Source organism: Neophocaena asiaeorientalis, unplaced genomic scaffold (genome assembly GCF_003031525.2).
Source record: "Neophocaena asiaeorientalis asiaeorientalis breed wild unplaced genomic scaffold, Neophocaena_asiaeorientalis_V1.1 scaffold501, whole genome shotgun sequence".
Lineage (NCBI taxonomy): Eukaryota > Metazoa > Chordata > Mammalia > Artiodactyla > Phocoenidae > Neophocaena > Neophocaena asiaeorientalis.
Window position 1 is genome coordinate 1,321,155 of NW_020172678.1, and position 26,228 is coordinate 1,347,382.

General features: G+C 38.4%; 1 protein-coding gene across 1 annotated transcript in view; it reads right to left on the bottom strand.

The window, feature by feature from the left end:
• Positions 1-26,228, bottom strand: part of MICU1 (mitochondrial calcium uptake 1) — a 223,853-nt gene that overhangs the window by 25,611 nt on the left and 172,014 nt on the right. The window contains exons 9-10 of the mRNA XM_024739749.1: positions 17,246-17,383; positions 5,287-5,395 (exon numbers count right to left, since the gene is read on the bottom strand). Of these exons, the coding sequence (XP_024595517.1) occupies positions 5,287-5,395; positions 17,246-17,383 (247 nt within the window). The remainder of the gene's footprint in view (positions 1-5,286; positions 5,396-17,245; positions 17,384-26,228) is intronic.

Genomic DNA, 26,228 nt, shown 5'->3' on the forward strand with positions numbered 1-26,228 from the left:
ATAAACAATCTAACCTTACACCTAAAGGAACTAGAAAAAGAAGAACAAACAAAACCCAAAGTTAGGAGAAGGAAAGAAATCATAAACATTAGAGCAGAAATAAATGAACCAGAAACAAAGAAAACAATAGCAAAGATCAATAAAAGTAAATGCTGGTTCTTTGAGAAGATAAACAAAATTGATAAACCTTTAGCAAGACTCATCAAGAAAAAGAAGGAGAGGACTCAATAAAATTAGAAATGAAAAAGGAGACGTTACAATGAACACCGCAGAAATACAAAGCATCCTAAGAGACTACTACAAGCAACTCTATGCCACTAAAATGGACAAAGTGAAAGAAATGGACACATTCTTAGAAAGGTATAAACTTCCAAGACTGAATCAGGAAGAAATAGAAAATATGAACAGACCAATCTAAAGCAATGAAATTGAAACTGTGATTAAAAATCTTCCAACAAACAAAAGTCCAGGACCAGATGGCTTCACAGGTGAATTCTATCAAACATTTAGAGAAGAGCTAACACCCATCCTTCTCAAACTCTTCCAAAAAATTGCAGAGGGAGGAACACTCCCAAACACATTCTACGAGGCCACCATCACCCTGATACCAAAACCAGACAGAGATACTACAAAAAAAGAAAATTACAGACCAATATCACTGATGAATATAGATGCAAAAATCCTCAACAAAATACTAGCAAACAGAATCCAACAACACATTAAAAGGATCATACACCATGATCAAGTGGGATTTATCCCAGGGATGCAAGGATTCTTCAATATACGCAAATCAATCAATGTGATACACCATATTAGCAAATTGAAGAATAAAAACTATATGATCATCTCAATAGATGCAGAAATAGCTTTCGATAAAATTCAATACCCATTTATGATAAAAACTCTCCAGAAAGTGGGCAGAGAGGGAACCTACCTCAACATAATAAAGGCCATATATGACAAAATCACAGCAAACATCATTCTCAATGGTAAAAAACTGAAAGCATTTCCCCTAAGATCAGGAAAAAGACAAAGCTGTCCACTCTCGCCACTATTATTCAACATAGTTTTGGAAGTCCTAGCCACAGCAATCAGAGAAGAAAAAGAAATAAAAGGAATACAAGGTGGAAAAGAAGAAGTAAAGCTGTCACTGTTTGCAGATGACATGATACTATACATAGAGAATTCTAAAGATGCCACCAGAAAACTACTAGAGCTAATCAATGAATTTGTAAAGTTGCAGGATACAAAATTAATGCACAGAAATCTCTTGCATTCCTATACACTAACAATGAAAGATCAGAAAGAGAAATTAAGGAAACAATCCTATTCACCACTGCAACAAAAAGAATAAAATACCTAGGAATAAACCTACCTAAGGAGGTAAAAGGCCTGTACTCAGAAAACTATAAGACACTGTTGAAAGAAGTCAAAGATGACACAAACAGATGGAGACATATACCATGTTCTTGGATTGGAAGAATCAATATTGTGAAAATGACTATACTACCCAAAGCAATCTACAGATTCAATGCAATCCCTGTCAAATTACCAGTAGCATTTTTTACGGAACTAGAAAAAAAATCTTATATTTGTATGGAGACACAAAGGACCCTGAATAGCCAAAGCACGCTTGAGGGGAAAAAAACAGAGCTGAAGGAATCAGACTCCTTCACTTCAGACTACAGGGCTATAGTAATCAAGACAATATGGTACTGGCAGAAAAACAGAAATACAGATCAATGGAACAGGATAGAAAGCCCAGAGATAAACCCAGCACCTATGGTCAACTAATCTATGACAAAGGAGGCAATGATACACAATGGAGAAAAGACAGTCTCTTCAATAAGTGGTGCTGGGAAAACTGGACAGCTACATGTAAAAGAATGAAATTAGTATACTCCCTAACACCATACACAAAAATAAACTCAAAATGGATTAGAGACCTAAATGTAAGCCCAGACACTATAAAACTCTTAGAGGAAAACATAGGAAGAACACTCTTTAACATAAATCACAGCAAAATCTTTTTTGATCCACCTTCTAAAGTAATGGAAATAAAAGCCAAAATAAACAAATGGGACCTAATGAAACTTCAAAGCTTTTGCACAGCAAAGGCAACTATAAATAGGACAAAAAGACAACCCTCAGAATGGGGAAAATATTTGCAAACGAATCAACGGACAAAGGATTAATCTCCAGCATATATAAACAGCTTATGCAGCTGAATATTAAAAAAACAAACAACCCAATCAAAAAATGGGCAGAAGACCGAAATAGACACCTTTCCAAAGAAGACATACAGATGGCCAAGAAACACATGAAAAGCTGCTCAACATCACTAATTATTAGAGAAATGCAAATCAAAACTACCATGAGGTATCACCTCACACCAGTCAGGATGGCCATCGTCAAAAAATCTACAAACAATAAATGCTGGAGAGGGTGTGGAGAAAAGGGAACCCTCTTGCACTGTTGGTGGGAATGTAAATTGATACAGCCACTATGGAGAACAGTATGGAGTTTCCTTAAAAAACTAAAAATAGAACTACCATATGACTAAGCAATCCCACTACTGGGCATATACCCTGAGAAAACCATAATTCAAAAAGAGTCATGTACTACAATGTTCATTGCAGCTCTATTTACAATAGCCAGGACATGGAAGCAACCTAAGTGTCCATCGACAGATGAGTAGATAAAGAAGATGTGGCACATATATACAATGGAATATTACTCAGCCATAAAAAGAAACGAAATTGAGTTATTTGTAGTGAGGTGAATGGAACTAGAGTCTGTCATACAGAGTGAAGTAAGTCAGAAAGAGAAAAACAAATACTGTATGCTAACACATATATATGGAATCTAAGAAAAAAAAAGATTCTGAAGAACCTAGGGGCGGGACAGGAATAAAGACGCAGACATAGACAAAGGACTTGAGGACACGGGGAGGGGGAAGGGTAAGCTGGGACAAAGTGAGAAAGTGGCATGGACATATATACACTACCAAATGTAAAATAGATAGCTAGTGGAAAGCAGTCACATAGCACTGGGAGATCAGCTCGGTGCTTTGTGACCACCTAGAGGGGTGGGATAGGGAGGGTGGGAGAGAGAGACGCAAGAGGGAGGAGATATGGGGATATATGTATAGCTAATTCACTTTGTTATAAAGCAGAAACTAACACACCATTGTAAAGCAATTATACTCCAATAAAGATGTAAAAAAAAAAGACCCCATTAAGAAAATGAATAGGCAAGCCACAGACTAGGAAGCTGTTCACAAAATATATATCTGATATAGGACTTAGAATATATCAAGAAATTCCACAATTCAATAAGACAAGCAAACTTATAAAAATGGGTAAAAGATTTGAACAGACACTTCACCAAAGAAGATATCTGAATGATGAGAACACAAAAAGTTGCTCAATAACAGAGGTCATCAGGGAAGTACAAATGAATAACACAATGAGGGGACTTCCCTGGTGGTCCAGTGGTTAAGAATCTGCCTTCCAATGCAGGGGACATGGGTTTGATCCCTGGTTGGGGAACTAAGATCCCATATGCCACAGTGCAACTAAGCCCACGTGCTGCAACTACTGAGCATGCAAGCCACAACTAGAGAGCCTGAGTGCTGCAACTCCAGAGCTCACGTGCTCTGGAGCCCTCGTGCCACAACTACAGAGCCCACGCACTCTGGAGCCTGTGCGCCACAACCAGAGAGTCTTCGTGCTGCAAATACTGAGCCTGCGTGCTGCAACTACTGAGCCTGGGTGCCACAACTAGAGAGAGAAGCCCGCACACCTCAATGAAGAGCCTGCGTGCCGCAACAAAAGTTCCTGCATGCCACAATGAAGATCCCACGTGCTGCAACAAAGACCCAATGCAGCCAAAAATAAAACAAAAAAATAAATATTAAGAAAACACAAACAAACATGAGATACCTTTATATACATTCCAGAATCACAAAAATTAAAGAAGACTGATACCACCAACTGTTGACAAGAATGTGGAACCACTTGAACCGCTGTACATTTTTAGTGGGAGTATAAAAAAGATGCACTATGAAAAAGGGTCTGAAAGTTTTTTTTATAAACGAAATACCTTTCTCTGGACACAGCAATTTACTCCTAGGTATTTATCCAAGAAAAATGAAAATACATGTCCTCAAAGAGACTAACATAAGAATGTTCATAGTGGCTTGATTCAAGATAGCCAATAACTAGAAACAGCCAAGGTGTCCAACAGAAGAGTGGATAAACAAATTGTGGTGTATTCATACAACGGATTACTATTCATAAAAAAGGAACAAACTACTGTACATGCAACAACATGGGTGGATCTCAAGCACATGCTGAGAGAAACTTTAGAAAGAGTGTACATTGTATAATTCCATTTGTGTGAAGTTCTAGAACAGACAAAATTAATCTATGGTGGAAAAATACACAGAATTAAGATTGCCTCATGATAACCGGGGGCAGAAATTGACTGTGAAAGGGCACAAGGGAACTGTAAAAATCTACTGAACTTCAATTAATATTCATGCTGAAGTATTCGGGAGTGAAGTACTTATGTCTCTAACTTAACTCTGAATGCGTCAAAAATTAAGAGAGATTGATAATCAGAAGGATGAATATATGCATAGGTATTCTATCAGGGAAATATAGCAAAATAGTCATTGAGGTGGATATATGGATGTTCTCTGAATAATTATTTCAACTGTTATGTATGTTTGAAATTTTTTATAATAAAATATTGGGGAAAAAACTGTTTTCAATTCCTCTGCTCTCTCACATTGACTGTACAAACTGGAACTGAATTTGTATGAAGTAAGCCAATAGGGGGTGCTATTTTCAGAATCATGATTTTATCTTTTAAAGAAAAACACAAAAACTTTAACATGAAAAACAAACCAAACCACTCCTCAACAAAGAATGAATTAAAATGAACAGCAACTTTAGCTTCACATTATATATGTCATAACTCTGGCTCTGAAGAGAGAATTTCTGAATTTCATTCACTGTGCCTCAGCTTAGATGCCTGTTTCCAAGACTAATCATTTAAAGATGGGAATCTGCCTTGACTATATAGCCTTTAGCACAAGACAATATATTTGCTGAATTTGGCCTCCCAGGGTGAAATGCAAGGCTCATACAGTGTCAACAGAACAAATCAAAAAACAATGTCAAGAAAAATTCACATATTACTGTTAAGGACGGGTAGTCACCTAATAGATTATAGATTCAGTGTTTATAGTGTCAAGAAAAAAATTTTGGGTTTCATTACCTTTATCAAGAGATGCCCCAGCCATATGGTAAAAGCTCAATGCAGTGTCTACATCATTAATGTTCTTTAAGAAAGTAAAGAAGTTCTCCACTTCCTGAAATGTCAGACCCTGAAAGAAGAAAGACAGTTAAGTAAGGCAGGAACCTGTACAAAAAGCAGCATAAAAATGCAGAAAACTAGGCAGTTATTCATGCCTATAAATCAGAAATTTATGCTATGTCTAGAACAGAGACTCAACAAATTAGTCAAGGAATGTCAAATTTGTACACAACAGGGGAACAAAACTCTGGTATTTTACCCTGAGAAATGCACATTGGCTAATTGCTTTCCTCTCATATGTAAAATCTGACATGAAGCTGTTTAAAGTTATGGCTGGATATCTTTAAAGAAAATATTTCTAACTATACTCTCCAATTAGCCACAATATCTGTTGTGACACTTCCTAAATGAGCTGTAGCCACTTGATCTGTTATACATCGTAACAAGTAAGACCCATCAGGACTTTCATTTTAATAATCTACTCATAGGCCAGTCAAGCTTTTTGAGGCTTAAGCTAATTGAAGAACCACCAAAGCCAGTAATATACATGGGAACGGTTTCAGCATTTAGCAGAACCCAAGCAACTGGGAAAGTTGTTCATTATCTCAATTTAAAAGCTACTAATGAAGCAATTTGCCATGTAACTTTAATCTGATGAAAGTCTGTGAATGAGGAAATTCTTTTCAAAAGCTGGTCAAAGATTTGCTGATCTTTGATGCTACTTTCTATGATGGCTCAAGAGAGTAGTTGGATAAACAGGGATTAGAGGGAGGAATATTTGTCCTATATGCCTGTTTCCCATTTCTCACACATCATGCTGTGATGGAAATGAATACAATCTCTAAGAAATGAGTAACACTGGGGAGACACTGAGGTTAACGTCTTCTAATGAAGCATCAGGTCCTTTTATGGACTGCAGATGTTGACGGGCTTCTACTCAGTACTGATCCTCTTCCGATCTCCATTTCCCCAAACTACAGAGCCCAGGAATCCACATAGGTAACTCAGTAAAAAGGAAACCTTAATATAGACAATCTATAGCACATTCCTGGTACTCTCCAAACTGGCCAATGGTATCTTTCTCATTTCATCAATCAAACTAAAAGCTAAAATACTGTGTGTATGATTATGTCACATGATCATTTTAGTTTTTCTCCTTAGAATCATAGAACTTAAAAATTTTTAAATTGTGGAATATGATGACCATATAGAAAGGCGCATAAAACAAACTGTTGTAAAATGAACACCCATAAGATCTTGATTCAGGTCAAGAAACAGACAATTATCAGCATCCCAGAAATCTCCCTCTCTTCCCCAACGTGACTCTTCCCAGTTATGAGCCTCTTCTCCTCCCAAGTGATAACTACTGTGACTTTTAGAATATTCATTTCCTTGCTTTTCATAAAAAATAGTTTTACTATCTATTTATGCATCCTTAGACATATGTTTAAGGAGTTTAAGTATGTCTGTTTAATTTTATAAATGGAACCATGCAATATGTATTCTATTATATATGGATTCTCTCTTTAAGATTTTTCAATGTTTTTGTGTATATCTGTAGTTCATGCATTTTTATTGCTGTAAGTATTCCATCGTGTGACTATACTATTTGGGCTATTTCCAGTTTTTGGCAATTATGAACAGTTGTCCATCTGTATTTAAGCATTCATTCAAACATTTATGGAGCAACTACTATATACCAAGCTCCATAACTTCTGGCAGTGAAAAACGCCTATAATAAATAATTCTGCCCCAACTTGAGGTCATTCTCTTAAGGTCATTCTCAGAGGTAGGGTTCATTCCTTGTACAAATGCCATAGTATGCTATCTAATGTAAGCACTAGGCTAGAAACAACATTATAAGAGGGAAGAATTCCACTGGATCAGAAGCACAGGTTTTACAATATCACCTGCTTGTGGATGGATACACTAAGACCATCTTCTCTTCCTCTCCATCTAAAGATGTGCAGAGGTGGGAACAACCCAAGTGTCCATTGATATATGAATGGATAAACAGAATGTGGTGTATACATATAATGGAATAGTATTCAGCCTTTAAAAGGAAAGACATTCTGATACATGCTACAACAAGGATGAACCTTGAAGACATTACAGCAAGGGAAATAATCCAGCCACAGATGGACAAATGCTGTATGATTCCATTTATACGAGGTACCTAGAGCAGTTAAATTCATAGAGACAGAGAGTAGAATGGTGGTTTCTAGGGGTGGGCGGCAGGGGATAATGGGGAATTATTGTTTAATGGGTATGGAGTTTCAGTTTGGGAAGATGAAAAAAGTTCTGGGGATGAATGGTGGTGGTGTTCTTTGCACAGCAGTGTATACTTACTGCTACTAAACCATTTAAAAATGGTTAAAATGGTAAATTTTGTTATGTATATTTTACCACAATTTAAAAAAAGATACGCTAAAGCTTTTCTACTTCTTTTTATTAAGGTGTGAATTTCCACAGGCGAGGTAAGGATAGGGGTCTGAGTTTATGAAAGGGTTTTTAAGGCTAAAAGGTTGACATAAAATTCCTAAAACAGAAAGGGCATGGTAAAGGAATTGCATCCCACTCTGATAAACAACCTCTGATGTATGTTAGTTAATTTACTGTGAAACATCAAATGCTCAAGACCACAGTGCTTATGTTGAGAATTATTTGAGAACAGATAGAAGAATCTGAACTTAGTGGTTATTCATTTGATGATTTAGAAAAACAGTGGAATACAACTCATACTACGCCATTATTAAATAAAAATGTGTAACATTTTGCCTTTTATTACATAGATATAATAAAAAATATTTATCGAGCACTATGCCAGGAACAGTGAGGAAAATAAAATTACATTGGACATGGGCCTCCTTAAAGAAAAGATGATGCCATTCACGAAATTCTTATTTCTTGGTAATTACCTTAGTAAAAAATCCAGAGGTCTATTAGAATAAAGGTAGAATAAGACTATAGCATGAGGTTCGTGGATAGAAAGTGCAAAGATAGTCTTTTTGCCAGTTGAGTTGCTCAGACTTAGAAGGCTACAGTTTAAGCACAATCTATTGTCAGGTGACTTGAACTGCAGACATAGTAGTGAAAAGGAAATATCCTTCTCTGAGGCTTGGCATTAAAGGGATTTTTTTTTTTTTTGACATACTATGATGAAGTGGAAGAAGCAGGAGTTATTTTATTCTGTGACTAACTGTTCAACAAACCAGTTATCTATCTATCTTTGGAAAGAAGAACATATTTAAGACTGGGCTCTAAATAACTAAAAAAAGAAGATTAACAGTACTTTGACAATAGAAGTACTTCTTTATGTTGTTTAAAAATGAATTTAACATTAGAGAAGTTGTTAAGCAAATAAGAATTGCCTTTCAAAACTAAAAGCAACTGATAAAATGTTTAGGAGAAAACAGAAAATCTTCATGACCTTGGGTAAGGCAAAGAGTTTTTAGATATGACACCAAATGCACAATCCATAAAAGAAAAAAAATTGATAAATTAGATTTCATCAAGATTAAAAACTTTTGTGTTTCAAAATACTGAGAAAATAGACAAATCACAGACTGGGAGAAAATATTTAAAAATCATATATCTAATAAAGGATTTGTATCCAGAATTATATAAAGAACTCTTACAACTCAATGAGATCATAATAATAACCCAATTTAAAAAAAGATTTGAATAGACATCTTCCAAACAAGATATATGAATGGCTAGTAAGTACATGAAACAATGCTCCGGATCATCATTCATTAGGGAAATGCAAATTAAAATCACAATGAGATACCACTACATACTTATTATTGGGTTGGCCACAAAGTGCCTTCGGTTTTCAAGTAAAAATAAAAGACACATTTTTCATTTTCACCACAAACTTTATTGCACAACATATTCACCATTTTGTTCCACTACCTTCTGCCATTTTTCAGGCAACTTCATAATTCCATCTGCCCCAAACTTTTTTTTTTTGGTCTGCATTCAGTCTTCATTGCTGCGCGTGGGCTTTCTCTAGTTGCGGCGAGTGGGGGCTACTCTTCGTTGCGGTGCGCGGGCTTCTCATTGCAGTGGCTTCTCTTGTTGCGGAGCACAGGCTCTAGATGCGTGGGCTTCAGTAGTTGCAGCACACTGGCTCAAGAGCGCATGGGCTTCATTTTGGCATGCGGGCTCAGTAGTTGTGGCTCGCGGGCTCTAGAGCGCAGGCTCAGTAGCTGTTGAGCACAAGCTTAGTTGCTCTGTGTCATGTGGGATCTTCCCAGACCAGGGATCGAACCCATGTCCCCTACATTGGCAGGGGGATTCTTAACCACTGCACCACCAAGGAAGTCCCTTCCCAAAACTTTTTATCTTTTTGAGCAAAGAACTGTTCCAGGTGTCTTTTATAGTCTTCCACGGAATTGAATTTTTTTCCATTAAGATCTGAATAAATGGAAATCCGAAGGTGCAATGTCTGGTGAATACGGCAGATGAACTGGAACTTCCCAGCCAAACTGTAACAGTTTTTGCCTGGTCATCAAAGGAACATGTCGTCTTGAGTTATCCTGATGGAAGATTATGTGCTTTCTGTTGACTAATTCTGGATGCTTTTCATCGAGTGCTGCTTTCAGTTGTTCTAATTGGGAGCAGCACTTGTTGTAATTAATCGTTTGCTTTTCCGGAAGGAGCTCATAATAGAGGACTCCCTTCTAATCCCACCATATATACACATTACCTTCTTTGGATGAAGACCGGCCTTTGGTGTGGTTGGTGGTGGTTCATTTAGCTTACCCCATGATCTCTTCTGTTCCACATTATTGTACAGTATCCACTTTTTTTTTTTCTTTTCTTTTTTGCGGTACGCGGGCCTCTCACTGTTGTGGCCTATCCTGTTGCGGAGCACAGGCTCCGGATGCGCAGGCTCAGCGGCCACGGCTCACGGGACTAGCCGCTCCGCGGCATGTGGGACCTTCCCGGACCGGGGCACGAACCCGTGTCCCTTGCATCGGCAGGCGGACTCTCAACCACTGCACCACCAGGGAAGCCCTATAGTATCCACTTTTCATTGCCCATCACAATTTGTTTTAAAACAGAATGTTTTTGTTATGTTTAAGTAGAGAATCACACGTGGAAATACGGTCAACGTTTTTTTTCACTGAACTTTATTGAACCCAAACATCAAAGTGATTAACATAACAAGCTAGTGCAAATGACTACATTATTATATGAATGCATTTATATGAAATTTCCAGAAAAGGCAAATCTATAGAGACAGAGGAAGATTTATGGTCGTGTAAGGCTACGGCAGAAATGGGGATTGACTGCAAACTAGCCTGAGGGATCTTTTTGGGGTGATTGAGATCTTCTAAAACTAGATTGCAATGATGATTGCCTAACTCTATAAATTTACTAAAAATAATTGATGGGTAAGTTGGTGAATTGTACACTTAAAATAATTTATATATACTTTATGATATACAGATTATACCTCAATAAAACTTAAAAAATAAAAAGCAGTTATAGTAGAATGAGAAGAGGGGGAAGGAAAATTTGGCTTCCTCTGGAGTCAGCTCTAAAGCCAGATATCTAGTGCTGACAGGCCATAGGTGGTACAAACACATTGTAACGATGATTCCTTGCCTTGTCTTTTAATTGGTCATAGCAAATCCATCTGCCAAGAATCAATCTAATTGCCTGAGCTCTCTCTGTGGCCCATTAAAAAAATAAGTCTCCTTCCTTCTTCCTTCTATGCTATGTTTCTCACCAATCGAATCTCTCATCTGCTCCATTTTCTGCTTAGTTTTTAAAAACATTTAAATTGTTTTTACACCAGGTAATATATGGATATGGTACAAAATGTTACACAGTACCAAGTAATTCTTCCTTTCCCTTGTCATCCAGTCTCCCTCCCTACATGTGGTCACTGTCACCAATTTCTTGGGTACCTTTTCAGAGATGTTTCTGTACTTGTCTTGCTCCAATAAAGCATTTCCCCATTGCAAAGCGCAGACTTTTCTTCAACTGGTTGGTGTCTGGCAGCAGGGGGAAATTACACCATTTCCATTACTTACATTTCTATAAGAACCTAATAGTCCTGAAACATCACTTTCTTCATATGTTCATTCCTCCTGCTGACAAAATATCAGTGACATCCACTGTCAGCTGGAAAGACTGCAAACTTCTTAGCCTAGTATACAAGGTCCTCTACAATCTGATTCCATAATTTACCTTTCTAGCTATCTCACTAAGAACCTATAGGTTAGAGTATAGCAACACTGTTTTTCTTGTTTCCTCTAAACCTTTCTGCTTATTCAAATCATGGAGAATAAACAGTGACAATAAACAGGTTCATTAGTAGGAAGATTATGGATTCTGGAATGAGACAGTCCTGGCTTTGAATCCTAGTGTCACCTCTTAAGACACTGTGTGATCTCAGACAAATAACTAAGGCTCAGAAAAAGTATTTTTCATCTCAAAAATGGGTATTCTATCCACCAAGCAGGATGCGATAATTAGGGAGAAGATAAGTAAAATGCCTAGTACATAAAAAGTACTCAGTAAATAGTAGGGCAAAGTCCTTAGTAAGCTGGCAGGCTCATTATTAGAGCCAGCAGCAGTGAATTTACTCAGTTATGCTCTGAAATACACTCTCTTCTCTGGTATGTGTAGGGCCTAGAGGGATAGGAAATAGGGAAAAGGTTGAGGTATATGAAACTAATTGTGTGTGGGGAAAACCAAAAATAAAACAGGGGGAAAATCCATAAAATTAAATCTCTTAATAGTAATTCACAGTTTAGTACTCCTTTGGGGGAAGTAAAGGTTTCAAAGCTAATCAGTAAAACAAAGCAAATCAGTAGAGTTCTAATCTTTTTTTAGTTTAAGGGTCACACCTCGGGCGCTATACATAGTGGCTTTGGTGGGCACCCAATAATTGGAGTTAAGAGTTTTTCAAGGGCTCTGCTAGCAATGTTTCTAGAATCTGATATCCTCTGAAGACCACAATGTGGTTCACCTCTCAAATATCTGTGAGAATATGTGAACAGGGGAGCCCACATGAATATTATCCACAGAAAACATGAAAAGTTAATAATCTAATAGCTTTATTAAAATTGTTTTTTTAAGTACTAACTCTACTTAATGGCTAGCAGCAAGATTAATAAGTAATGCTATACACAAAGACTGTTGAGGATAGGGCTGTAAGAGGAATCACATAGCAAAAGCAAATACCTTCATAACCTTTGTTTGTCAAAATCCTACTCTGCCTTTCAGGCAAAGTTCAAATTGTACTTCCTCAGAGGTACAAGAGTTCTTACTTAGTCTCTTCAGCTGGTTCTAATCTTTCTCATTGGTGCTCCCAAAAGATCTCATTATCTTTATTAGGGTACTTAATATACATTCATCAATGCATTTGACAAACATTTGCCTATGAAACATCGTATAGAGAATGGCAAAGATGAGTAAGACAGTGCTCTCAAGAGGCTCAAAGTTGAGTGAGTTGTCTTGTGCCATAATTGTTTATTATCTGTCTCCCTCCACTTGAGGGCAGAGACTTGGTTTTGCTCATTCCTGTATTCCCAATATTTAGAAGACTGCCTGGCACATGGTGGATGCTCAATAAATACTGAATATGAAATTATATAGTTCTTTGCATACATCTATTTTTTACTAAACTATTACAGATAGGTGATGGTTTTATCTTTTATCTTTCTCACAGCACCTGGCTTTGTGTCTTGAACATAGCAATGTCTGCCACTGAACTGTAATTTTCAATTCATCCTTGAGTGGATTTGCTAAATTATTAAAGTTTGCAGTTTCTGCACTCTTTTTTTTTGCTTTACGCAGGCCTCTCACTGCCGTGGCCTCTCCTGTTGCGGAGCACAGGCTCCGGACGCGCAGGCTCAGCGGCCATGGCTCACGGGCCCAGCCGCTCCACGGCATGTGGGATCTTCCTGGACCGGGGCACAAACCCGTGTCCCCTGCATCGGCAGGCGGACTCCCAACCACTGTGCCACCAGGGAAGCCCAGTTTCTGCACTCAACCATAGAGAACGACCACTGTGAATTATACTTATGAAGTCTCAGAAAACTCTGTCTTTCTTTTAATGAGGAGAAGAAGGTAATTTGGAGGATGGAAAGTAAAAGAAAAGTTAAAGTTGAGTCAGATTTGACCTAGAAGAAAAAGTCACAGAAAAAAAAGATACTGAGGGGAATGGGGACAATCTGATAGAGGATAGGGACTAAACTTTAAAACAAAGCAAAAACAAAACATGTTTCTCATAAAGCAAAAAAAGAAAGAAAGAGAAGAAAAATCTGTCTTTGTTAAGTAAGAAACATGGCAGTTACTCAGAGCATGAATAGAGTAATTTTTCCAGGCATGGCAGGTTCCCCAATTCTTCCAGTTATTACTCAGGAACAAAACTAGAGATGCTGATGGAGCAGGCCTTTCCAGAGCAGTGGCTTGCAAGCCTAACTGCACATTAGAATCACCTGGGGAGACTTTTAAGAACTATTGATGCCTGGACTCACCCACTGAGCTTCTGATGTAGTTACTTTGAAGAGGGTCCCAGCACCACTTTTGTGAAAAATTCACCAAGCGAGCCTACTGGGAGACCAGGTCTAAAGCACCGCTTTACAGGAAGAGTATGGTTAGGAGAAATAGAATTTTGCTAGAGAAGGGACAAGATCTGTAATAGGAAGCCCTGGATTTTATTAGTCCAGACTCTGGGTGGATCATTAATTTCTCTTTCTCTCTGTCTCTATATTTTCAAAGGCGAAATGAGATCTAACAAAGCTGTTAGAAACACAAAAAAGAAAAATGGCTGTGAAGCACTGCATAGTCATAAAGTAATACACAAATATTTATTTAATGCCACCACTAGGACCTTCAATCTTTTAGGTCTGGTTTCATATTTTGTACAGAACCCCACACAGAAAATGATTAACGTGTGCCAAATGAAAACACATTTTCATGTTAACAAATCCAAAGTGGAACAAAAGAAGCAATTAGGAAGCAGACAGTGATCCCCCTATAATGGGAAATGGTCCCAGAGAGATGGGCTGGTAACCTTAGGAGCAAAGGCCCATCATTAACTCTCATTTTAGTTAACTGCTATATTCACAAACTATTTAATCAACACGAGAGTACAATCAATCTCAATCTCCCTGCTAAGGCAGGCTAGAAATTCTGGGCCAGAAATAATTTAGCACCCCAGATTTTCATCATCTGACAAAATCTGTCCTTTCATTTCAGGGCTCTTTTGCAAGGTCTTCAGGTCTTAAATTAACTCCTGCCAAAGCTAAAATACTTTATTCCTTTAAGGGAGATGTCTCCAACACCCAATTTATTGCTTTTAAATATAAATTCACAACAAAACATGAATTAGCCTATCATGATAGATAATTATTTTAAGGTCAAATCAATGCCTGGACTAAACTTTAAAAAGAGGTCTGGTCAAAAGAAAGGAGTGTTCCCTATAAAATCCACCTGTATTTGCAATTAATTTTCCGAATTACAATTTCCAACAGATATGAGCTGGGTACTAGGTAGTGCAGGAGTTCTCTCTGGGAGAAAAGCATTGTCCTCTGTCACTTTCTGTTAATGACTCTTCCTCCATAGCCAAGGGAACACCTTGGGCTGGACTGAACTCAGAGAAGCTGACACTTTTTCTCAGAATCCAGCCTGTTCTCAGTTGCAGTCCACAGCCTGTTCAGAGGTCCGTTTAGCTTTTCAACATCCAAGACAAGGAGGAAAAAGTCTAGCTGATAAGAATTGTTTTCCACCAACTTGGGGCAATGCTATTCATGCAAGATTTCATGCACGAAGACTAATAACTAAGAAAACTGAGACAAGCACTAGCAATCCTATTTCTTATTTTCAGTTACTGAGTCTTTAAAGCTTAGAGTCTGCATCTAGGATAAGGCTCTTCAATTCATGAGGCCAGGAATGTTAAGTGATTTGTCTAATGTCCACAGAAATCTCTGAGGCAGGACTTGAACTCATCTCCTAGCTCCATGTCTACCACACCACGCTACCTTGGCAATCCCTCATGGAACATGTTTAGTGCCAGGTCAGTTTCCCAATCATGGCCAAATGGTAACTGTTGTCAGGTGGAAAGGGTATTGAATTGAGAATGAGATCTGGGTTCTAGCCCTTGCATTGCTCTGTGTGTGTGTGTGTGTGTGTGTGTGTGTGAGAGATCTTTAAGAGATCTGGCCTCTTTACTAGTTTCTTGTTCAGTTTGTTCATCCCACCCCCTGGAAAACCCCACATGCTGACTCAATTCTACCATCTGCCTCTTCCTGTATGAGGTACAGCTCTGAAGGGTGTCACAGAGCAGAGTTGACAAGTGTCATCACAAATCCATGGTCTCTAATCTCAATGCTGCTCAAAAAAGACCCAATCATCTCCTGAAATCTCTAATAATCTTATTCTCAATCTTTTTGCTTCTACGCTTGCTCCTTTCCAACTGCTCTTCATAAAGCAACTAGAGTCATCTCTTTAAACATACACACAACCATGCCATTTCACTGATCACAACCCTTTAATAGCTTCTCTTTGCACTATGAATAGAATCCCAACTTGTTCTACACCTACAAGGGCCTGCATGTTCTTGCCCTCCATCTCCCTCTCAGACCTCACCTTAGACCATTATCCTCTTTGTTAGTATGCTCCAACCACAATAGTCGCCTTTTAGTTCCTCATACATGCCAGATTCATCTTTCCTCCTTGTTATGGACTGAATGTTTGTGTCCCCCCCCACCCCCAAACTCACACACTGAAGCCTTAACCCCCACTGTGGCTATATTAGGAGATGGGGGTCTCTAAGAAAATAATTAAGGTTAAATGAGGTCACAAGGCTGGGGCCCTGATCCTATAGGATTAGTGTCCTTATAAGAAGACACATTAAAGAGCATGCTTTCTCTCTCTGCACAAACACTAAGATCATGTGAGGACATAGCAAGAAGGTGGCTGTCTATAGGACAGGAAGAGAGCCCTCATTAGAAACCCAGTTTGCTGGCACATTGATCATGGACTTCTAGCCTCCAAAACTGTGAGAAAAGAAATTCCTGTTGTTTAAGCCACCCAGTCTGTAGTATTTTGTTATAGCAACCTAAGCAGAGTAATACACTGCCTCAGAGTTTTAAACATATGCTATTTCTTCTTTCTGGAGCTTCCTCTCCATTCTTCCTCTTTCCTTCTTTTCTACTTCCTTACTTGTTGTTCTAATATGCCTTCCAATTGGACCACTGTAATAAAACAGCTCTCCCAAAGGTCACCATTTTACCAAAACCAATGGGTATTTATCATCTCATTTTACTGGACCCTTTCGGTTCCATATGACACTGTAGACCCCTTAGTTCATGAACACTCTTCTTCCTTGGCTTTGATTTCACTACTTCCTCTAGGCATTTCTCTAACCATTTCCTCAAGATTTCATTCTGGAGCTCCTTAAATGTTTGTGTTCTACTTGATCTTGCCCTTGGCTCATAGTTCTTTTTTGTTTAATATCCTCCTTGGGCAACTTCATCCATTCTTGTGGTTTTAATTCCAATAGTGTGTTGATGATTCCCAAATCTATCTCAGTCCTCTAAAGTAGATTTGAATATCCAGTTGGCTGCTAAACATCTCTACTTGGATAGTCCACAGGCATCTTAAACTCAAGATATTTACAAGTGAACACTTTATCTCCCTCTGTAAACCAGCCTGTCTCTTTAAATTTGCAATCTCAGTTCATGGTGCCACCCGTGGTCTGAACAAAAAACACGGGGTCATTTGGGGCTCTCCCCTCTTCCTCACTCACTGCTCTTTTTTTTTTTTTTCAGGTACCAGAGATAAATTGAAATCAGTCATAATTAGTCATTATTTCACTCTCATTATGTTAGTGCCTTTGCAATAACAATATGCTCCCATGGTTCCTTTTCTTCCTCTAGGCAAAGATACCTACCTTTCCCTCTTTGAAGTGCTTCTTGAGCTGCTTCTGCATGGCAGTCAACTTCTTGGACTGTACCCCACTGTAGGCCAGCAGCATGCCACCAAACTGTCTCTCGGTGATTCTCCCATCCACAGGGTCATGGCGTTCAAACTGGGAAGGGAACAGAAAGAGTGTTCATGGGGTCAAATGGAAAGTACTTTGACATGGAATGTGGAATGATCAACTGTGTTGGATGGCAGAGAATAGGTGATGGCTGGGACCATATTTTGAACTATAATTCTCACCAAGATTTAAAAAAATCAGTCAGAAACAAAAGATTTTTGTTCTTTTTTTTTTTTTAATGTATCTATTTTATTTATTTATTTTTGGCTGTGTTGGGTCTTCATTGATGTGCGTGGGCTTTCTCTAGTTGCAGCGAGCGGGGACTACTCTTCTGTTGAGGTACACAGGCTTCTCACTGCAGTGGCTTCTCTTGTTGCGGAGCATGGGCTCTAGGTGCGTGGGCTTCAGTAGTTGTGGCACGTGGGCTCAGTAGTTGTGGCTTGCAGGCTCTAGAGCACAGGCTCAGTAGCTGTGGTGCGTGGGCTTAGCTGCTCTGTGGCATGTGGGATCTTCCCAGACCAAGGCTTGAACCCTTGTCCCTTGCTTGGCAGGCGGATTCTTAACCACTGCGCCACCAGGGAAGCCCAAAAGATTTGTGTTCTTATTCCAGTTCTGCCACTAAGTTACCCAACTACTCTAAGCCTCAATTTCCTCACAGATAAAAAGAGCTGCTATAACATCTTATATACCTTCTAGATGAGGAGCTTCCTTCTGGGAATAAAAACAATGTTAAAACTCCATTCAAATTCATGAGTAATAGTATTAGTAATAAGTGCTCTCTGGATCATCCATGTCCCTGCTACTCAGAGAAAACTTAAAAGCTAATTATTACAAATTTGATCAATTATACATATGTAAAAGTCATATCAGTTCCTTGATCTGTACTTAATATTGTTATACATTCAGACCTCTAAGCATTTCAAAGAAGAATAGTGTCTTCAGATTTCCCCCAAAATGGTAATCAAATGCTAGAACAACAACAGAGCTTGAAAAAAATGTATAGAGCATAGCATGCCTCAATTAGACATGCATACTTATCATAAAGCTACTAAAAAATCATGAAGTGTATTTAAACATGCAGATGGAGAGGTTAAGTATAAAGGACCTCTAGCTAATCTAAGTAATATCAGAAAACTAAGATTTTCATTTAAAAATGGAGAGAAGGGGCTTCCCTGGTGGCAGAGTGGTTAAGAATCCGCCTGCCAATGCAGGGGACACAGGTTCGAGCCCTGGTCAGGGAAGATCCCACATGCCGCGGAGCAACTAAGTCTGTGCGCCACTACTGAGCCAGCACTCTAGAGCCCGCAAGTCACAACTCCTGAAACCCGGACGCCTAGAGCCTGTGCTCTGCAACAAGAGAAGCCACCGCAATGAGAAGCCCATGCACCACAACGAAGGTAGCCCCAGCTCACTGCAACTAGAGAAAGCCTGTGCGCAGCAACAAAGACCCAACACAGCCAAAAATAAATAAATAAATTTAAAAATAAATAAAATAAAATAAAAATGGAGAGAAGAAAGTTATCTCAATGCCAGCTGCAGTGTTAATGATACTTATAAATGCATAAATAATAAAATGGCTAAAGACAGGCCCAGAAACCAATTAGAAAGCAAAATGATTTCAAGATGGTAAAATTTCCCCATGGTTTTATTGGAAAATATCAGTTACCAGGAAACTTTCAGATTCCTATGTGGCAGGGCATAATCCTCTTCTCCTAAGAGGTTTATATATAGACATAAGACATGGCCAAGTAAGGTCATGTCAACAAACATTTCCTGAATGTCTACTAGTTATTTAGCAGTGTGTTAGTCATTGCGGAGTACGGGAAAGAAGATTGAGTTTCTGTCCTTAGGAACTTCACCATCTAGTAACAAGATAAGATTTACACATAAGACACAAAATAAGGAAATACGTAAAGAATGAAATTCTCTCTCAATTTTTTTTTTTTTGGCTGCACCACGCAGCATGCAGAATCTTAATTCCCCAACCAGGGATCAAACCCATGCCCCCTTTAGTGGAAGTGCAGAGTCCTAACCACTGGACCGGCAGGGAATTCCCCCCTCTCTGTTTTTATTTCCTCGGTTAGCTTGGTAAGTTGATATATACCTTAATTTGTCTCCTCACCGGTCAGACTTATGTCAGTGAGCAAGACACAGAATTACATTTTAACAACAGCAATCACTTACTGAAAATGTACTACGAGCCAGGTACTTCACCCATATATTCTTTCATTTAATCACTGTAACAACCTCATGGAGTAGGTATTATGAGCTCCATTTTACAGATGAGAAAACTGAGCGAACACGAAGTTAGAGCTCAGAGTCAAACACGGCTCTATCTGGATCCAAAGACTGTATCTCAATATCATACTATTTCCTCCTTTTAAGCAGGAGTACATATTCATCCTATAGGATAGCATTATGTTGTTTTGGATAAACTTATAAAGCAATGGGATTTAATCATATTTGAGTGAGAAGCAAAACTATTTCCAAAGAAATCAACATCATCAATATTAAGTGAAAGTCTCATTTGTAACTCAACCACTCAGTATTTCATGTTTGTCATACCATCACTTGTACAGAGCTGATTAATTTTTGACAGTACCAAAAGTTTTCAGGATTTAAGTTTGATTTATGATTCAGTTTACCATCCTGAAACAAAATGGAGGACTGATAAAATTTTTACAAATGGGAGTACTATCTGCAGTGTTTAAATCAGATTTGCAGTGAAATGTGATACCCCGGCCAAAGTTGGGCTTCTTCAAAGCAAGCGAAGCAAAGCTATGGTCCTAGGCTTCAACAATTTAGGGTGCTCACTTTACCTTTATCTGGAAGATTTCACAGCTGTGGAGAAATCCCATACATTTGAACTAGATGAGTTAAGCTGCATCCTACAAGATAGATTCAACGTTGCAATGTCTCTTTTCATAGTGTTGGCAGCAGCAGCAGTGTGCTCAAGGTTGATGAAAGACTGCATTCATCTGCTCTCCACAGGTGCATAAAACCTCACCTCTGCTATGTTTCAAAGGCAGTAAAGAATTTCCAGTGGACATCCCCAAGTAACAATTCCAGTGCTCAAATCAGCATTTTTACTCATGTTCTTTGAAAACACAGACTTATCTTTTTCTATCATTATTATTATTGTTAATATTTTGATGTGGTTGGAACCTGAAACGGCTTAAAAACTATAAAACTCAGCTCCATGCAGTATAGACCACTTCAAAGTTTACTACCTCCTCTGTAATTTGATTTGGGGCAACACTGAAGACCTACTAGGCTAGGGAGCTTTAATAGTCGTTTCTCAAGGATCTGCATTAGGGCTAAATTTTCAAGGGCAATAGCTTGACATCATGTGGTACCATATGAATGTAATTCTCAAGGTCATGAGAGGGTCTTTGGGGAAAGACATAGGTTATTGCAAAATTATCACAGTGTAGAAAGTTCCCAATTGTATATCTGGAGGCAATTCATATGATTGGCTTGTATTTTATTTACCAAATATTGCTTGAGCATCTTAAGTTCCACTTCAATGACAACTAAGAAATTCCATTCTATTTGATCCTGTCGCACAGAATGTGTGTGTTCCAGGACACCACCCACAATTTTCATTGCTCCTTCGGACTATACTACAAAGCTACAGTAATCCAAACAGCATACTGGCATGAAAACAGATGTAAAGATGAATGGAACAAAAGAGAGAGCCCAGAAATAAACCCACACACCTGTGGTTAACTAATCTATGACAAAGGGGGCGGGAACATACAATAGAGAAAAGACCATCTCTTCAATAAGTGGTGCTGGGAAAACTAGACACATGGAGAACAAAGAGATTAGAACATTCCCTCATACCATACATAAAAATAAACTCAAGATGGTTTAAAGACCTAAACATAAGACCTGAAACCATAAAACTCCCCCCAAAAAACACAGTTTAACATAAATTGTAACAATATTTTCTGGGATCAGTCTCCTAAGGCCAAAGGGGAAAAAAAAAACAAAACCCAAAAACCAATGGACCTAATTAAACTTAAAGTATTTGTAAATGATGAGACCAACAAGGGATTAATATCCAAAATGTACAAACAGTCCATACAAGTCAATATCAAAAAAACCCAAACAACCCAATCAGAAAATGGGCAGAAGACCTGAATAGACATTTTTCCAAAGAAGACATACAGATGGCTAACAGGCACATGAAAGGATGCTCAACACCGCTAATTATAAGAGAAATGCACAAATTGAAACCACAATGAGGTATCACTTCCCACTTGTCGGATTGGCTATCATCAAAACATTTACAAATAAGTGGTGGAGGAGGTGTGGAGAAAAGGGAACCCTCCTCCTTTACTGTTGGTGCAAATGTAAATCGGTGCAGCCACTATGGAAACAGCATGGACGTTCCTTAAAAAACTAAAAATAGAAGTACCATATAACCCATCAATTCCACTCCTGGATATATATCTGGAAAAAATGAAAATGCTAATTCAAAAGATACATGCAACCCAATGTTCATACCAGCACTATTTACAATAACCAAGACATGGAAGCAACTCATGTGCCCATCAATAGATGACTGGATTAAGAAGATGTAGTACATATATGCAATGGAATACTACTCAGCCATAAAAATAAGAATGAAATAGTCATTTGCAACAATGTGGGTAGACCTAGAGAACATTATATTTAGTGAAATAAGTCAGAGAAAGACAAATACTGTATGATATCACTTATATGTGGAATCTAAAAATGATACAAATGAATATATATACAGAACAGACACAGACTCAAAGATATAAAAAACAAACTTATAGTTACCAAAGGGGAGAGGAAAGGAGGGAGGGACAAATTAGGGGTATGGGCTTAACAGATACAAACTACTATGTATAAAATAGATAAACAATAAGGATATACTGTATAGGACAGGGAATTATACCCATCATCTTGTAGTAACCTATAATGGAGTATAACCTGTAAAAATACTGAATCACTGTGCTGTACACCTGAAAAGAACACAATATTGTAAATTGACTATACTTCAATAAAATTAAAAAAAAAGAAATTCCATTCTTTTGGATCCTGTGGCCCAGAACATGTGCATTCCAGCACACCACTCACCATTTGCATTGTTTCTCTGAGTCTAGGAAGAGAAATGAACAACTTAGCATTTTCTCTTCTGTGCCACTGCCACTTTCTCAAATGGATATAAGCTGTTGGCTCCCTATTGTTTCCCCAGGGGGCTGCAGAGCAGGCAAAGAGGGGCCAGAGAAGAGGAGCCAAAAGACTGTAAGATTTTTCCTGGCTTCTTGTTCCCACCCTTGCCCCTTGTTGAGAGTAAGAACAGCTTTTTGGAAGGACAGATGGTCTATATATCCATTAGCATCTAGAGATGAAATGATTTAAGGAAGAAGGGAAGTCAGGAAGGGAAGAAAACATATATTATAAACAAAGGCCAAAATAAGATTAGAAAAATAGTAAAAGGAAAAAGAAATCAGTATCTGCAACTGGGTCTTGATTTATTAAAGTCTTTTGAAGTTAACATATTTCAACAAATGTAAACGTCAACCTTATTCTCTTTCACAAAATTATGTTTCAGGAGACTCTGTCTATCCCTCAGAGTAAACCCTGCCCTTTTACAAGTATTTCAGAATGATAATTTTCTTCATAGGCTTTTTCTAGCTTCTGAACTGTATGACTCAAGTAATGCACAGTAATCTCAAGCCACTGAGCTGAATATATCTATGTTTTTCAATCTGACAGTATTTGGCTTTTGAGATCTGAACCATGTCACTGCTGCTACTATCAGGAGTCTCAGAAAAACTGTCTGTTTTGCCATCAGGAGGAAAAATGATTACAGGCAAAGTTCTCTACTGCAAACCACCCAGTGAGCATAACATACATTTCACAGTTTGAATATGAAATCTATGTTTCTACAATTGGCAATGGACTTCAGAGAGCTCCAGGTCAAACTGCCTGGAGCCTGAATTTTCTTGATCTTTAAATATAAGATGCATCTTCACTGTCAACCCTAATGATTGTCTTTTGGCTAAGGAAGAAGGCCTACAATTTGGAATGAAGCCAACATGGTTCAGTGCCCTGAGTAAGGACCCAAACAATCCATTAGCATCTGGGACCATGAGATTATAGATTACCAAACTAAGCTGCTTGACTCTTCTGCTTCAAATCTAAGGATTCTTTCCATTTAAAATGGTTTTTAAGGGACTTCCCTGGTGGCGCAGTGGTTAAGAATCCACCTGCCAATGCAGGGGACACAGGTTCGATCCCTGGTCTGGGAAGATCCCACACGCTGAGGAGCAACTAAGCCCATGTGCCACAACTACTGAGCCTGCACTCTACAGCCCGTGAGCTACAACTACTGAGCCCGCATGCCCCAACTACTAAGCCCACGCGCCGCAACTACTGAAGACCGTGTGGCTAGAGCCCGTGCTCCACAAACGAGAAGCCACCGCAATGAGAAGCCTGCACAACACAACAAAGAGTAGCCCCTGCTTGCCGCAACTAGAGAAAGCCCGTGCGCAGCAATGAAGACCCAGTGCAGCCAAAATAATATAATTAATTAATTAATTAAAAATTAAGATAAACAGGCAGAGGAGAGTCAGTGCCTTGGGGCTGAAAACAGAGCAGGGAGCTGTGTATAGTCATAATTTCAGTCTAGTACAGTAATATAGGATTATCTCATTTAATTAAGAAAGTTCATGCTGGAGAGCAAATTAAGTGACTAAAAGACATGAGTACCAATCACACAGACCAGAAAAGGATTAACTTTCCAGTCTGATAGTAAAAATTAGGAAGATAACAAGATTGATGTATGAACTTAATACAGGCTAATAAAAATCAGGGTATATTTGACTAAGGGTGTTGGAGAAAAATATTTTAAATCTGGAACAAAGGGATTCAAGGTTTGATAAGTTTGGGTTTCATTCCGTACAAGGTAATACATTTAAATGACTAAGAATACAGGCTTTAGAATCAGCAAGGCCTGGGTCTGAATTTCAGCTTGAACCCATACTTGCTGCTGTGACTTACTCCCTCTAAGGCTTCAAAATCTTCCCACTAAAAAATGGAGATAATATTCACAACCTCAAAGTGCTGTAAGGATTAAATGGGATAATGTATGTAAAGAAATTAGTACAGAGTTTGGCGCATAGTTAGAATTCCAATAAATGTAGTAATTAATATTCTTATCACCATATCACTTCTCAGGAAGGTGCCTCAATTGATTATTCTGTTCTCAGTAGGTATTAATTAAATTCAACGTACTAGGTCTCACTTTTCTTTTCATAATTGCTTTTGGCCAGTCTCCGTTTACAGAATATTACTTTCATATTTGAACAGCACAAAAAGTGAATGCAACAAATTTTATTTATTATTCACAACAGAGTAATTTCAAGATTAAACTACTTAAAGGTGGCTGAAGCAGAACAACTTAAGTCCTGTAATCTGGCCACATATTACTAGACAAGAAAACTTCCATAAAGGAGGTGCTCAATAAATATGTAGCCAGTGAACAGAGACAGAACACCAGAAAATTAATTCACAGCACTCTGTCCTACTGTTGAGAGGATTTCCTATCTGAGGCAAGGATTACCTCTCATTTCTCCCTTAATACCTACTTCCATGATATTGATATCTGTAAGAATATGCTCAAGAATGTCATTTTTTTTTTTTTTTAGCCTCACCTGAGGCTTGTGGGATCTCAGTTCCCCAACCAGGGATTGAACCCGGGCCACAGCAGTGAAAGCCCAGAATCCTAGCCACTAGGCCACCAGGGAACTCCCGAGAATGTCATTAAATATGGCTAATCAGTAACATATTTGAGCGCTTACTAACTTGCCAGGTGCTGTCCTAGGAACTTACCTTATGTAATCCTCACAATGTTATATAACAGGTATTACAATTATTATTGTTGTTGTTTTATTTTATAGACATGGACACAAAAGCAGAGAGAAGTTAAATAACTTGCTCACACAGTTAATCTGGGGAGAAACTTCTCTCTGGTCTCAATCAAAACAGTTGATTTGTTTTCTTATCTTAAAGGCACCAACAATCATGTTTCCTTTTTTATCCTGGTTACTAAAAGCTTAGAGTCAAGTTTGTGGCCCCCCTCTAATAAAAACAGGAATTTATGACATATTTTTCATATGTTCATAACCTTATTAGGGTTATGAAGGTTATCAAGGTTCATAACCTTCATAACCTTATTCCTGGCTTTCTCTCAACCTTCTTCCCCCTTTTTTTTTTTTTTAAAGATTTATTATTTATTTATTTATTTTATTTATCTTTGGCTGCATCGGGTCTTAGTTCTGGCACGTGGGATCTTCGTTGAGGCACGTGGGAGCTTTTGTTGTGGCGCCCGGGCTCTTTGTTCCTGCGCACCAGATTCTCTCTAGTTGTGACACACAGGCTCCAGGGTGCGTGGGCTCTGTAGTTTGCGGCACGCAGGCTCTCTAGTTGAGTCGCGCTAGCTCAGTAGTTGTGGCACATGGGCTTAGTTGCCCTGTGGCACGTGGGATCTTAGTTACCTGAACAGGGATTGAACACACATCCCTTGCATTGTAAGGTGGATTCTTTACCACTGGACCACCAGGGAAGTCCCAACCTTCTTCCACCTTTTAACTTTCATTTCTCAGCAAGTTTTATTTTACTTTTGTCTCATTGAATATATTCTTTAAGCCTTTCTTAAATCATTTTTGAACAAAGCAGGATATAAAAAATAGTGTTGGACATCCAGGATTTTTCAATTTTTGGTTATAATAAATATCACCACTGAGATAAACTTTTTCTGTATTTATTTTTTCATCATTATTTTGGGGTTGATCTCTAGAAATGAATTATGAAATAAAAATCTAGAGGCTCTTACAATATTTTATTATGAAGT